The sequence below is a fragment of the Mirounga leonina genome, unplaced genomic scaffold (assembly GCF_011800145.1).
Source record: "Mirounga leonina isolate KUSES-001 unplaced genomic scaffold, KU_Mleo_1.0 Mir_82, whole genome shotgun sequence".
NCBI classification, from domain to species: Eukaryota; Metazoa; Chordata; class Mammalia; order Carnivora; family Phocidae; genus Mirounga; species Mirounga leonina.
In genome coordinates, this window is record NW_023270825.1 from 58,472,635 (window position 1) to 58,488,853 (window position 16,219).

At 34.3% G+C, this 16,219-nt stretch overlaps 1 protein-coding gene across 8 annotated transcripts in view; it reads right to left on the reverse strand.

Moving 5' to 3' along the window:
• The window catches only part of MIPOL1 (mirror-image polydactyly 1), a 321,775-nt gene that overhangs the window by 85,527 nt on the left and 220,029 nt on the right, over positions 1 to 16,219 (reverse strand). For all 8 annotated transcript variants that reach the window (XM_034992341.1, XM_034992340.1, XM_034992339.1 and 5 more), the window contains one exon: positions 12,231 to 12,325. In XM_034992341.1, coding sequence (XP_034848232.1) covers positions 12,231 to 12,325 — 95 coding nt within the window. The remainder of the gene's footprint in view (positions 1 to 12,230; positions 12,326 to 16,219) is intronic.

A 16,219-nucleotide genomic window follows, 5' to 3' on the forward strand; every position in this document is an offset into this window, starting at 1 on the left:
ACAAAAAAAGAACGCAAAATAAACATTTAACAAATAAAACAATAAAGATCCAATTAAATCAGATTTAGAAATAAATGAAATTTTCTTCATATGAATTATAACTCGTCTATTTGTCACCTTTTCATCATGGTACTAATTATAAACAAAAAGAAGTAGCTATTAAAAATCATGTCAGGACACAAAAGACTAATAATACTTGACTCCTTGGTTTCACTTTAGTTTTCAGGTAACAGAATAGAAAAACTAGATAAATGGTTATTTCAATTCTGAATCATATACAACAAAATAAAACAAATTAAAAAAAGTGAAATCAAACCAAACAAAATCAGAAAACTTACATAGCTCAGTTATGAGCCAATGGTGTAGTTAGTGTGTTCAACTTTCTAGAACATAATCTGAATTTTCATATTTTTTCATATAATTAAGGTTTCAGAAAATTTTCATTTTTTTTTTTTTTAGACCAGTTGACCTAGCTTGATAGGACAACTAAACTTTCCATGGATTAATGTACATTAAAATATTTATGAGATCAATAATGTCTAATAAAACTAAACTAAAGAAAATCCCTAGGCCTTTGAATTTCTTGATTGTTTCATGTAGTAACGAATATTGTTTATTTCTGATCTAATCAGAAGCAGTTATTTGGGAAGCGACTGGAAGTATATTAATGAATACGAACAGTCATAAAATGAAACCCTTCCAAGCCCAAAGGAAACAAGATATACTGTACAATATTTAAAACTTAACAACTAAGCAGAAAACTATAATAATAAACTCAGGCGTTTCATAAATATCTTGGGTTTGTAATTATAAGAGCAGCAAAATACTTTTATTTTGACCTGAGTTTATAAAACAATTTTTTTGTTTGGAATTATGGGAGAAACATTCAAGTAAGCCTATGTGGACCTTTGCACACTTTCGGAACACCAATTTAAAGTTCAGAGAAAAACTAGTTTGTGATTTAAAGAGTGAAAACTCGAGTTACTTTGTATATAATTGAGACTGGAATATTTACACATTTAAATGCCTAACTGCAGGTAAACATTTGTCCTTTTGGGAGAGGCCCAGGTGGAGGGGACCCAGGGCAAAATGACAATGTGAAGTCCCGGGTATCGGCCTGTACTGCCAGTGCTACACTCTTAAAAATACTGTGGGGTCATCATCATCCTCAGTTAATATTTACTAAGCTTTTTATGACAACAGTGGCATTAGAAATCAAGAGTAGCTCAAAGGGCGCCTGGGTGGCTCAGTTGGTTAAGCGACTGCCTTCGGCTCAGGTCATGATCCTGGAGTCCCGGGATCGAGTCCCGCATCGGGCTCCCTGCTCAGCAGGGGGTCTGCTTCTCCCTCTGCCCTCTTCCCTCTCGTGCTGTCTCTCATTCTCTCTCAAATAAATAAATAAAATCTTTTTTTAAAAAAAAAGAGTAGCTCAAAGATCTCAGGTTATTATATCTTGTTCTATACGTTAACAAATCGTTATTTATTGTTTTCATGGTTAATGAATCAGAATGTTTCTGAAGAAAGGTTTCCAATTATTAGCTATTATTTCCATTTGTCAAATATTTTAAACTAGTTTAGATTTAATAAAACTTCTAAAGTATCCTTTAAAGCATTAAGAGTATCCTTTAAAGAATTAATAACATATATATGTCATGTATAGAAAGGAAGGAGAAAAACATTTATAATTCAAATATGCTAAATTAAATCTAATTGTACTCAGTGAAGTCTCTTGAAATAGGAAGGGATTCTCTCCTTCCATTGTCATTTCTGGCCATAGCTAATGTTTTAAGGTTTATGATAATAAGGGAACTAGTGTAGCTAAAGCAAGAGTAGAAACATGTTAATAAACAAGGTTAGAGAGGCAGCCAGGGGCCAGTGCATTTGTAATATGTGTACAAATACTCCTTTTATAAATAAGATCACACCATACATCTGGGGTCACAAACTTATATGCCTATATGAATGAGGCAGATGATTTGAAATGCATGAAGTAGGCAGGATGGGAAATATGGTGAAATAGAGAGTGTGTGCTTTTTAGAGAAAGTAGTTTCTGCTTTGCCGCAGCTGATTGTTGAAATGCACAGGTGTGATGGTTAATTTTGTCAACTTGGCTAGGCTATGGTACCAGGTATTTGTTCAAACATCAGTCTAGAAGTTGCCATAAAGGCATTTTTTAGATATGATTACTATTTAGATCAGTAGACTTTGAGGAAAGCAGATTACTCTTCATAATATGGGTGGGGGGGGGGGGGTAGGCTCGTGCAGTCACTTGAAGGCTTTAAGAGAAAGAAAGAGCTCCCCTGAGGGAGAAGGAATTCTGCATCTTCGGACTCATGACAGCAACATCAACTCTTCCCTGGTTCTCCAGTCAGCTGGCTTACCTTGCATATTTTAGACTGGCCACCTTCTACAAATGCATGTGAATTCCTTAAAATTTATCTCTCTCCATGTACGTACACAGTTTCTTGGTTCTGTTGCTCTGGAGAGGCCTGACTAATACACACGCTATGATATAATCATAAGGATCCCATGTTGGCAGATCTTCCAGTTTTTATTTTGACAATTAACTTAACATTTTAAAATAATGTGTTGACTAAACAAAATATCCAAAGGAAAGATTCTTATTTTTTCACTATAAGAAACAATACTGGAATGAACATGATATATGATGTTGATATATGATAATAATATTGTTTCTTGAGTTTTTAATTCTAAATTTAAAAAAAAGTAAAATTCAAACAAATATTTCTAATAACGTTTTTCAAATTTGAACACTGTTGGCCTGGGAAAAAATAAACTTTGTTGGCAGATGACATACTCTGTTACATGAAGACCCTGTTTTGTCCCACACCCTTGCAGATGACTTGGCCAATCAAGATGTTGGTCTAGATCCATACTATTTCCAATCATTTTATTCATCATTGAATTCTTATTGTATTATGCATTGTACACACACTACTATTCTGAAGAAATTTTCCATCTGAAGAAACTTTCAATCTAGTGTTAATTTCATTGTTTATTCATTTGTTTGACAAATATTTACTGAAGGCCTGGGTGTATATAAGGAATAGCAGCCCTGGTAGAGGAATTAAGAGAAATAGCCATACAACTATTATACAGGTAAGCATGAGGTACGTATTGTGAGAGAGCCATTGCGAAGAACTATGGTAGTTAATTTTTAGGTAAAATTAGATCATTTCTGGTTGAAAAAATAAGAAAAAGATTAATAGAATAATTGGTATTTAAATTGTGTTCCAAAGGCTCAATAAGAAGGTGATAGGCAGAGATGGAGTATTCCAGGAGGAATGGGGGACATATGGGAAAGCACTGGAGTGGGGAATTGTGGGGTGTGTCTAGGAAAAAGTGAATGGCTCATTTTGGGAGTGCAAATAATAGTCAATTCAGTACAACAAATATTTACTGGGTTCCTACTACGTGTGAGGCAGTGTAATGGCACCGATGACCACTGACAGGAATGACACCAGCAGGCAAGAAGATGATGGGTGAAACAGTAATTCAGACATAGAGGTGGCAGAAATAACAGGGTTCATGAATGTTAGGTTAAAGAGGTTGGAATTTATTGTACAGCTAATGTGGTATCATTAAATCGTGTTAATGGCTCAGTGAGAGGTTGAAAATAATGTTTCAGGAATCTTAAGAGGAGTAAGGAATGGAGACAAGTAGATGAAGTAGGAAGAAAAGCCTGGCCAGGAGACTGTACAAGTCTGATCTAAGGTAGGAACTGTGGGAAATAAGAAGGCAAAAGTAACAGACACTGCCAGGAAAAGTGTAGCAGAATTCGGCCATTGATTGCATTTGTGAAAAGGGACAAATGCAAGATCACCTATGCATGAGGCAACTGGCCCCTGTGGAGCTATAATAATGGTGATCCTGTGCCAAGATCAAGGGAAAAACTAGTTTTTTATCTAACAAAATCTAAAATTAAAATTTTCTTAAGCTAACAGAAATAATGTTAATAGATGGCAAACACCAGGAGAAAGCCCATTTTAACTGTGGGCCTTTTGCTAACCACAATGATTAAGTGACAAAATATTTTGTTAAATGCTCTTAAAAGAGGAGGAAGGGTCATTTGATTGCAAAACAAAGAACAGTAGGACTATACATGATGAATTTTAGTTTTGCTTTTTAACTTAGTGTTAGAATAAGGCCCAGCAAATAGTGAAAACTGACAATGCAAAAAATATCCTTCTGGATACAGTCATAGAAGCATAAACTATTTCAATAGAAACAGCCTTTTACTAATTTAATAGTTGTCTTACATCTGAATAAAGCAAAACTTTTAAAGTAATTTTATCAATAAACTATTAATTTATTTCCTTGCACAGTGCTTTACAGTTTTCAAAAAACATCTAAATATATTTTCTCATTGATCTTCACAGTAAGCAGGTCAGATATCTGCTTACAGGTGAAGTACCTGACATTCAGAAGTAACTTATTAAATGTCACATTCTATAATTTGAGAGGAGGAAGGAATCTTTAATAACCATATTCCAAATCACTGGACATACAGAAAATACAAACCTTAAGGTTTTTTGTTTTTCAAACTGTTTTAATTTTCCTTTTGTTTTGCATTCCACAGCCACCAACAAATATATATGTTGGTTTGAATAGTCAAAGTGAAGCCAAGTGTACATTAAAAAGACCCTGAAAATAGGTGCGACTTAATAGTATAAGAAGACAGTTTTGTTTTGTTTTTTAAGATTTTATTTTTAAGTAATCTCTGCACCCAACATGGGGCTCGAACTCACAACCCTGAGATCAAGAGTTGCATGCTCTACTGACTGAGCCAGCCAGGCGCCTCAACAGTTCTTGATTCTAAAAATAAAAATAAACATCACTAAAAAAATTTAATCTACCTCACATGAAAGGGTGGCAAATTTCACAAAATGTTAGAACTAACTACAAAAAGCCCCTAGTGTCAAAGTTAAAGAAACTGAAACATAGAAAGCTTGGGGCTTGCCTATGTTAAATAAAAAATCTGATCAATGGCAAAGATGGAAGAATTCAGGTCTTCTTTTGCTCTTTTTATTACTGCTTTAGCAGTATGGTACCATAACACAGCTTCATGGATAGTTAATTTTTTTTTTTTTAAGATTTTATTTATTTATTTGACAGAGAGAGACACAGTGAGAGAGGGAACACAAGCAGGGGGAGCGGGAGAGAGAGAAGCAGGCTTCCCGCCGAGCAGGGAGCCTGATGTGGGGCTCGATCCCAGGACCCTGGGATCATGACCTGAGCTGAAGGCAGATGGTTAATGACTGAGCCACACAGGCGCCCCACATGGATAGTTAATTCTTATTGAAAATACATATGTGACAAAATTTTTTATGTCATTGGGCAGTCTAATTAGCACAATTGATTAGAACACTGAACAAATGAGGTCAGGATCAAGCATTCAAGCCCTCTCATTGCACTGGGAAACATGCTGCTCCCTGGCTAGAGCCTGCATGCCATCGTCACTGCCAACTGTCTTATCAATGCATAGTTCTCACTGAGAGAACATAGGGTTCAAGGAAAATCTATCACCACACTAAAGAAACAAAACAAACCAAACACCAGATCTGAGTGACAGTCATGCTTTTCATTGCTAAGGATGGCATATACACAGAGAAAAAAACGCAACTAAGAAGTAAAAGACTCATACTAAATAAAATTTAGAAAAGGAATGTAGGAAAAATTAAGAACTTCATTCTCTTTTTCAATATATTTTACAAGGGCTCTATATTATGGCCTCTACAACTTTGAAATGTGTATTACAAACCAGTAAGTAGGGCTCATGTTTAGTCCAGTTTTCACTATGTCAAACATGGAAGTATTCTATTAAGAAATGATTTCTATGATTAAGAAAATACTAGTATAATCATAGGAAACATACTACCTTAAAATATGGAGCATTCTATTCAATATTTTTGGTCTAAAATGTGAAATTTATTAGGTTCTGAAAGGCATCACGACTTCCCACATGGAATCACACAAATATAATACAAACTTAAAACATAAACTGCTGTTATTGTAAATATTAAATCCTAGTTTACTGGCACCAAACAACAGGATCTATTCTTATCTACACATTTGAATTTACACTTTTTTTAAGCAAGAGGAAATATAAGGAAGTACTATAAAATCAGCAAACACTGAAACTTAGGCATTCTCTCGATTAGAAAGAGGTTGTTATTATGCCTCCTGAACTTAGGAATGCAGCCCTACAGGTTTATAATAACAGGAAAAAATCATTACTAAATACAGATCTAACCCTTACAAGTTTAAGATTATTCCCTGATGAAGCTGTTTAGATTGAAACTAATGAAGCTGTTGCCAGTGAATTTAGCATTTAGCACAACAATGAGGAGGTACTAATACTTTACTAAAAACACTTTTGTAATAAGTGAAGTTTATTTTAAATCTTCCTATTGCTATTCCTCTCTTGTTATGCCTTCTGCTTTAATGTGAAAGAGCTGTCAGTTATAATGGTTAAGTTTAGTATCCCTACCCATCCACCTCATGGCCCCGTCCCTAACTCTGCCAAAGGAAATGAAAGGCCAACATTTCTCTTCTTAGTACTCAAAAATCTTCTAAAACTCAAAGGAAACAGACAGAATAGAGAAGCTCAGAAAAATATAGTTCCATGTTCCTTATTTCCATACAGGGAAATGAAATGCTTAGAGTAACAGTAGCTCTTAGTGCACATAACCCAGCAAAAGAAAATTATTCTTGGAAAAGAATTTAAAGAGAATAAGGTCATTATCACTAACTGGCAGAACTAAAGGCAAAGTAGAATGAAAGTCATCAGCATATTTTAATCTGTCCCTAAAACTAGTAACTGATCATACATCTTCCCCGGCTTTGGCTGTAGCTGAGAGCCAGACTTATTCTTGAGATTTATTTATTCTTTTGTTGTATACTGACTTGCTCCTGACTCCAGCTTACTGTCCTATTCCTATTTTTTCTTAGCTTGTTTTTCTTAATTATTGGGGAATAACTTTGACATGGTAATACACACATATGTGTATATGTGTGTGTAAAATTGAATAACTGAAAATGTATTTTTTCTTAAACTTTGCTAAACAAAATTTATTATTTAGGAGTTCTTTGCGCACACACACACACACACATTACATAATTAGTACTGGTTTTCTTCACATAAAAATGGAACTTTTTCTTGTCCTCTATAACATAGGAAAGTGAGCAAAAAACTATTATCTCTATGAATACTAGTTGTGTTTTATGTATGGATCTGTAACCACCATCTATTCAAGTGAGTAAGAAATACTGTTTACTTTCATTTGAATCAATTAAATCAGAATGTGAGCTCCCATGAAATTACAGCTTTGTTCTTTTTGTAATTGCCTCTCCCTTCCCAGAGTCTAATATCCCAGGGATTTTACCCCTATTCTATTTTAAATAAATTTCTGCATATCCTCACAGAATGTTCTTTGTACATTTTTTTTCTTAAAAAAAATTGTGGTAAGATAACATAAAACTTACCATTTTAACCATTTTTAAGTGTACAATTCAGTGGCATGAAGTACATTCACAATGTTGTACAACCATTACCATTATCCATTTCCAGAACTTTTTCACCATCCCAAACAGAAACTCTACATATTAAACCCTAACTCCCCATTCTCTCCTCCCCCAGTCCCTGGCAATTCCCCATCCCTTCCTTCCCTCAGCCAGTGGTAACTCTACTCTGCTTTCTGTCTCTAGGAATTTGCCCATTCTAGATACCTCATAGAAGTGGAATCACATAATATTTATCTTTTCTCTCTGGCTTATTCTTCTTAGCATAATGCATTTATTCATGTTGTAGCATGTATCAGAATTTCATTTCTTTTTAGGGCTAAATAATATTCCACTGTATGTAGATAACACATTTTTTAATTCATTTATCTGTTGATGGGCACTCGACTTGTTTTGTTTTCACCTTTTGGCTAATTTGAACAATACGGTACAGACCTTGGTGTGCAAGTATCTGTTTGAGTCCTTGCTTTCTATTCTTGTAGGGTATATACCTACGTGTGGAATTGCTGGATCATGTGGGAATTCCATGTCTAATTTTGAGGAACTGCCAAACTGCTTTCCACAGCAGATGCATCATTTTATATCCCCATCAACAACACATGAAGGTTCTCTGTACCTCTCTGTTTTGACAGAAATGCGGAGCTCCTTAAAGGACCCAACTTTCCTCACAGACGCACACATTCTCCTGTGCATCACACACCATACAGGTTTCTTCCTTTGATACATATAGCTGTTTATTTCAACACGTAGCTTTTATCTATTTTTAGGTCGTTTGCCATTACGGCACTGACAGTGAGTACCCAATCTTTTCAGACAGTATCCAAATGAGTATTCAATACTTGAGTTTCATAATTTTTTACTTCTTCATATCTAGTGACCCCCCTCTCAATTTCGTCTACTTCTAAGGCAATGCTTTTAATATTGTCAATGCTCAGTCTGAGTGCTTCACCTCTGAGATCTTAAACAGCAACAGTCCACTTTCTGCCTACAACATCTGATCCTTTCAGCTCTTGAATTTTCTTATTCCTGCCACCTTTGCCCTTTGATCTCAAGATTTAGGGTTTCTTAATTCCTCCTTTTTCTCTTGGTATATAGGTTCTTTCAGTTTTACTTCCTGCTCTATTTAGCTTAGACCATTATTCATCATTTCAACAAGTTTTTGCTAGTTTACTTTCAACCATGCTCCTCTCCATCATTTTGGTCCTGCAAACCTGTAATCCTGGATCATTTCAATCCTTTGCCTTCTGTGCTACTATACAAGGTAGTTGAACGTGTCAAGTTATGCAACTGTAAAAACTAGAACTCACCTGTAGCATCTATGCCCAGCTCGCTCTTTAGGACTGCTTGTCGTGGTCTTCTTGCCCTTATTCAGTTTTCTTTCCCATTCCCTTTCAAAGCCTCCTGCCCTCTGCACTTTAGCAGCCCATACTGACCCTCACTTTACAGAAAAAAATGAAACTCTTAATTCTGAACTGAAACTTATTTCTATTCCACAGCTATTCTTATCTCTTTCAGTCCTGTCTGTGAGCACAAGGTGACCATCTTCCTGCTCAAGGCAAATGCTTTGGGAGATTCTAAATTCCATCTCTTCCTACTTCTGTAGGAATCCTGTTCCAACCATAACAATTCTATTAGCTCTTTCCAATTCGTCATAAGCAGGCTCAAATATCTGCCATTTTTCAAAAACCAAAACCAAAAGTCCTGAACCTATCTTCCTTTCTTCTCAACTATCATTAACATCTTCCTTATTCAAGTTTCTTCAAGGACTGCTCTATTGTCCAAATTACTATGCTTCTTGACCTCTAATCACTCTTCAATTCACAGAAAACTGGCTTCTGTATCTAATGCTTTATTAAAACTACCTCTGTGGAGGTTACTAATGACCACCTAATTTCAAATAGAAAGGACACTTTTTCTCCTTATCTTCCTTAACCATTTAGCAATAGATGACCTTTTTTAAAAAATTTTTAAAAATCTCCTTCTTTGGCTTCAGTGATATACATTTTGATTCTACTCCTACTTCACTGACTTTGTCGTGTAAAAGTAAATTTATCTTAACGTTGGTTGAGCACTAACAATAAGCTAAATACTGTGCTAAGAACTGTACATACTTAAAACAACTGTATGAGGTAGGTGCTATAATTCTAATTTCACAAAAAGGAAATGGTCTTGGAGAGGTTCATTTATATAAGCCACAAAAGGCAGGGCTGTCTTAAGTGCAAATCCCAGTAGCTTTAGCATACTACCAGCCTTTTTTTTTTTTTTTTTTTTTAAGTAGCAGTGAGAGGGGTACATGTGAAGCCTATCTTTGAGCCAACAATTGTTAACTCTTTATCTAGAAGAGATTGTTTAACTCTGTTATATTCATGTAGATTAAAAAAGTCTTTGGAAAACAAGTATTTTGGCTTTACAATTTTTAAAAATCTTTCAGTAATCTGCAATTCAGTAAAAAGAAGGAGCATTAAGAACTGACATCAAGGTTTGTTTTTTAAGAAAAAAAATGTCAGGTCATGTAAGATTATCATATGCTTCTCAGAATTCCTGGATAATGTCACTTTATCAACAAGCATTTGCTGTCCTATCTCACAAGGATGGCAGGGGAAGGTTCCATGAAAACTCTCCCTTACCGATAGTGTGAAGCTACTTCATACCGCACTGCAATATCCAAGGGCACAAACCACACAATATTCATAAGTCCTAGTAGCAGGTTTAATATATGCTCCTATTATTCTACCAAGAGGCCCTAATTTAATGCAGCTACTTGAAATGTGCTTGTAAAGCAGCATCCCTCAAACTTGAATACATGTGGGAATTTTTAGGGAACTTAAAACACTGACAGCCTAGTCCTACCTCAAGAGACTGATGTAATTGGCCTGGGAGGAGATGGGGATTAGAATTTTTAGAGGCTCCTCAGGTGCTTCTTATGCACAGCTACAGTTGAGAACCCATTGGTGTAAAGTATGAAGGAAAGATTGTCATATCCACTCTATAGTGACAAAAAAAAAAAAAAGGGTGAGTGGCTGGGATGTCCTCATTAATCATCAGGTTTTTGTTTACTGACATGATCACATATAGACATTGCTTCTAACTGCAGACAAATGATCCCCAGTCATCAATCAAACATACTTAATATTTTATAACTGCATTAATTCGTAAGGCTACTATAACAATGTACCACAAACTGGGAGGCTTAAAACAGAAATTTACCTACAGGTCCAAAATCAAGGTGTCAGCTGGGTTATGCTCTCTTTGATGGCTATAGGTGAGAATCTTCCCAGGCCTCTTCTACATTTTAGTGTTTGCTGCCAACATTTGGCATTACTTGGCTTGTGGATGCCAGGCGCACAGTTGTCTTCTCCCTGTGTCTTTATATAGCCTTCCTCTATGTGTGTGTCTCTGTGTCCAAATTTCTCCTTGTTATAGAACATCAGTCATATTAGGTTAGAGCCCATGCTAATGACCTAATTTTACCTGGCTGCCTCTCTAAAGGCCTTATTTCCAAATATAGTCACATTCTGAGATTCTAGGGGTTAGGACTTCAACATATCTTTTTTGAGGGACACAATTCAACTCATAACAATAACCAACTACATATGCCAGTAACATTGTTCTAAAGCAGGCATTCTTAACTTGGGATGAAAAAAAAAATTCATCTTTATTTTTCACTCTGGTGTAAATACAGCATTTCTTACCATTATGAACATAGCCTAAAACTACAATAGTACTGTTTAGCAGTTCTTGAGAAATTGCACCCATAGGAACCACTGGTGTTTTCACATCACATTTCAGGGTTTGCAGTTATCCCCAAAATACCATTTACAGTCATCACTACTTTGAAATTATAGTTAATAGACTTGCTGTTAGACATACTAATTTAATGTATTAATAATGATGTGTGAATATAGTAAAATATCATGACATGATACTTTCATAACTATTTCAGTAAAGCTGATTTTGATTTAATTGCATATTTTGTACTTAACAACATTATTCTGAGAAGGGGAAAAATTAAAAGAAAATCTTTCAATAACCCACAGCCCAAGTTAGTGAATTCTTACACTTCAGACTTGAGGGTTTTTTAATCTTATTAAGTATCAGAGAACATACAGGACATTGTACATCACTTTTCAAACCTTTTATTTATTTATTTTTACCATGATCCATTGTGAAAATATATATATTTTACACATAACTCAATATACCATCTTAACTCTCTTTCACACAACACCAAACTAAAACCAAAGTATCATAAAACAATATTTACCTTTACTATAGGAGATGCACTCTGACATTTAAAAAAAATTTTTTTTATTTTATTATGTTATGTTAATCACCATACATTACATCATTAGTTTTTGATGTAGTGTTCCATGACTCATTGTTTGCGTATAAACACCCAGTGATATTTTCTATTCTATTTCTTTTCATTAAAAAATGCCAGTGTGACCTACTGAATTAATTTCACAACTACTCTTGGAGCATAAATTAAATAAGTGTTAAAAATCCTTCAGTGGCATTCCTTTATAAAACTTCTCATATTATATTATAATTGGCGAAAGGCTGTTTTTACTGTTATTCATGTACTGTTTTAAATATATATATCATTTCAGAGGTGGCATTTAGATGAGCAAATAGTTCAATAGGGCCAGACCAACATTTATTTATGCCCAGGTTAAAAAGAATTTTACCTGTAGTAAACTCGAAGTGTTTGGATTTCTTCTTCTAGTTTTTTGTACTGTTGAACTGCAGTCTCTCTGGCTTGTTGCATAGCCAACAACTTTGCCTGCAAGTAATTAATATTTTAAGAAATTTAATATTAGTTTTGGTATGTTAGAATACAGTATTGTAGTATAAATAGGAGCCTTAAATTTGTGGTAGTTTTAAAATCTATCTGTATTTTCAGTAGTGTCTCATAATTTCTCACAAAATAATCAAATTATATGAGTAACAGACATATTGAAGACAAGAATATATTAAATTTACCAAGTTTGCTCATTACTCAACTTCAACCTTATTCATCTGTATCATCAGATATATGCCCTTCTGCAATGTTTAACTTTATACACAGAATTCAGAATGTGGAACATGGGTTCAGAGCAATATCTTGAGATAAGCACAATCGGTGTTTCACATACAAACTTAATGTGGCTCCACTGCCTGACCACACTAGATTTTCTTTTAACTTTATTAATAGTAAAACCCAGAAAATTCTAAATATGTTGTTAAGCCATCTTTGATATTTAATGTGAAAAAAATATACAAGACTATAACCTGATTCTTACAGATATGACTTAACCTTTTCAATTCCTTTTCTGCCAGACAAAAATCTCTGAAGGGAGTATGGCAACAATCTTGAATGTTAAGAGGTATTTTATTCAAAGGATGTTATTGTTCCTCTCTGCCTGTAGTATTCAAACTTTAAAAGGGACTAGTCAGTTTTTCAACAGAGTTCAAACTTGTAGTTTTAAAAGAACTGCCAACTTCCAACCATCTTTCCCATTGGGTTTCAGGCATAGCCAAAAAGTTTTCAATGAAACTTTTAAAATATGATACCAGTAAAGTCAGATTTCAGTTTTGTTTATTCAAAATTTGATTTGCATGAAAGGACTGTCTTTCACTTTAAGTGGTGTTTGATATGTAACACAGAGCAAATTGTTATCAAACACCTCACAAACTACACTAATGGCAATAATTAAGAAGTGATTGAGTTTGGAGGCAGAAGTTCACTAATTTTGCTGAACTCAGATGATTTCACTGGGATTATTTTCTTGCATAAGAATAAAGTCATAAGACAAACTGTGAAATCCTGACCACAGGAAAATTAATTAGTGTAATGTAAGTGAGCACTGGACAATGCCACTTTTCTATTTGAATAATGTAGAATAATAAAAACAATGCAACAATTCAGGTCTTTGTATATAACTTTAGGAGCTAAGTTAAATAATTTGTTCTCTATCTGGGCTAGCAAACCTAACAAAGAGTTACTTGTTCATTAAATTTAAGATGTTTGAGTGCTTGCTTTAACATGTCACGTTCTAGAATTATAGATAAAACATTCTCAAAAATTATAAAAAAAGCATTTAAAAATAGGTGGCTGGTTCTTTATGTCAAAAATTGACAGCTTTGCCAATTTTCAGTAAACTATAAAATGTGATTGAAATGGTTAATATGGAAGACACAGATACCCACTGTGACTAATGGTCAAAAAGAATCACACAAAAAAGAACATATCACATTCAACTTACAAAATGTCGAACATCCTGTTACATGTATTTAAGGAATATCAAATATTGGACAGGTAACAGAGAATTTGCTAAATAAATATATGAGAATGCTAAGTACCTTAGATGATTATTTTTGATTTTTTTTTAACCTGGTACTTCTGCAAAAACGAATAAACAAAAACAAAACAAACAAACAAACAAACAAACAAAAACCCCCTCCCAAACCAAAAACAAAACGAACAATGTTCTGGTAGGAAAACGCCATAATGAAGATTTCTGCCTAAGAAATTTCTGCAATAAAAATGGGAACATGAGAATTTTACTTAAATTCCTGTGCTTCAGGTAATACTGACTTTCTCACTTCTCACATTTAATTGGCTATGAAGATCTGGTGTGGCTTCACAGCAACCCAAATGTCTAATCTTATGTCTAGGCCTTGCTGACTATGTTCAAAGCTATTATAAACTTCCTGGCTTTTCCTTTATCAGATATATGTTCATCTGGCCAGCATTTCTTTTTTGGGGAAATACCCTTACCCTCTGTCACAGTGATCCTGTTCAGTCCTGGTGGCTAGGATGAACTTCATTCCCTACCACTCAGGTAAATATAATCCAGGTTGTGCAAACACAGTACTCCATCCCACCAGCCCCAGAAGAAAACTGAATCCTGATGACATCATTTGTACTCCTGGATCCCCTCTGCCAGACAGTTTCAGATCCATTCCATCTCTTGGACTTCCTGAGTACATAAGTCTTTTTTTTTAAGCTCAGGCTAGTTTGAGTTGGATCTATGTTATATGTAAGAAAACTAATTTAAATGTGCTGTTTACTTCTATTGCATTTCCTACTTTCACTACTAATATCATATAATTCCATCACATTACAAGTCAATAATAAATTTCATATAAAAAACATTAAGGAAATTAGTGAACAGATATTTTTTCCTGTTCCTCAGGCATATTTCCTATATTTCTGGCAATTACATGAAAAAAAAACCCTGCATGTATTCATTTATCTGTGTACTCATAAAAACATGCATTGGGGCGCCTGGGTGTCTCAGTCGGTTAAGTGCTGCCTTCGGCTCAGGCCATGATCCCAGGGTCCTGGGATCAAGCCCCGCATCGGGCTCCTGCACAGTGTGAAGCCTGCTTCTCCCTCTCCCTCTGCCTTCTGCTCTGCCTATCTGTGCTCTCTCTCTCTGTCTCTGTCAAATAAATAAATAAAATCCAAATATATATATATATATATGCATTAAAAAACTAACAAAATTTAAAAAGTATAAGAAAATACAGTGTAAAGTAAATCTTTCTTCCACCTCCAACCCTCAGTACAAATCCCTTCTCCTGAGATTAGCAGTCATCTGTCCAGAAATAGTCTATACTTAGTATATATAAGCAATATGCAATGACATACACCTATTTACAATATTGATGACATTCTTTACAGTGATAAACTTTGTCTTAAATTTAAAGAATATTTTGTTATCTTGCTTCCTATTTAAAAAAAAAAATCCTCTACCCCAACCCATATATCGCACTTACTAGTTATACTCCCTCCTTCCCTTCCACCCCCAAAGTGAACACTTTCATGAATTTGGGCTTATCATTTTCAAGGACATTTTATACTTTTATTATATAGTTATATACTTACAGATAATGTATATCTTTTTGCAGATTTTAAACTTTATATAAACGATACTTCACATATTTCACAGGCAACTGCTTTTTTGACATTGTACTTTTGACTTTTATTCATGTTGATATATGTTTATCTGATAACACTTATCGTCACATGTTGTAAAGATGTGCAATATACTGTGATTACAGATATATTTGGACTTATTTGTACATATTTTTCATGTTTCATATATCCTGTTTTCTCTGCTTCTCTTTTTTGTCTCTCCTTTTGGATTAAATTTTCTATAATACCCCTTTTATTGTAATGCTTAGAATCTATGTATTTATACTTTACCTTGAAATTTTTGATAAAGATACTTATATTTTTGAGCAAGGCCTTCAGTGAGTCAGGATTTTTATATACAATCAGAGTTTTAATAAATGTTTTACACAACTATAACACTTTTTCTACTTATAGGTATATTTTTAGATAAAATCTTTATTGAAGTAAAACATGCATCATGTATCACATAAGTATACATGGATGTATTTTTTAAAGTCAAGTTTATTGAGTTATAACTTACACAAAGTAAAAATTTACCCATCTATTATGTACAGTTGTATAAATTTTCACAAATTTATAGTCATGTAACAGCCATCACAATCAAGATACAGAATATTTCCATTCATCCACAATGTTCCCTTGTGCACCAATATAGTCAATGTCTTCCCTTTATACCCAATCCCTGGCAACCACTTGTGATTTTTATTCCTATAGTTTGCCTTTTCTAGAATGACACACAAATGGAATCATGTAGTAGGCAGCCTTTTGAATTTG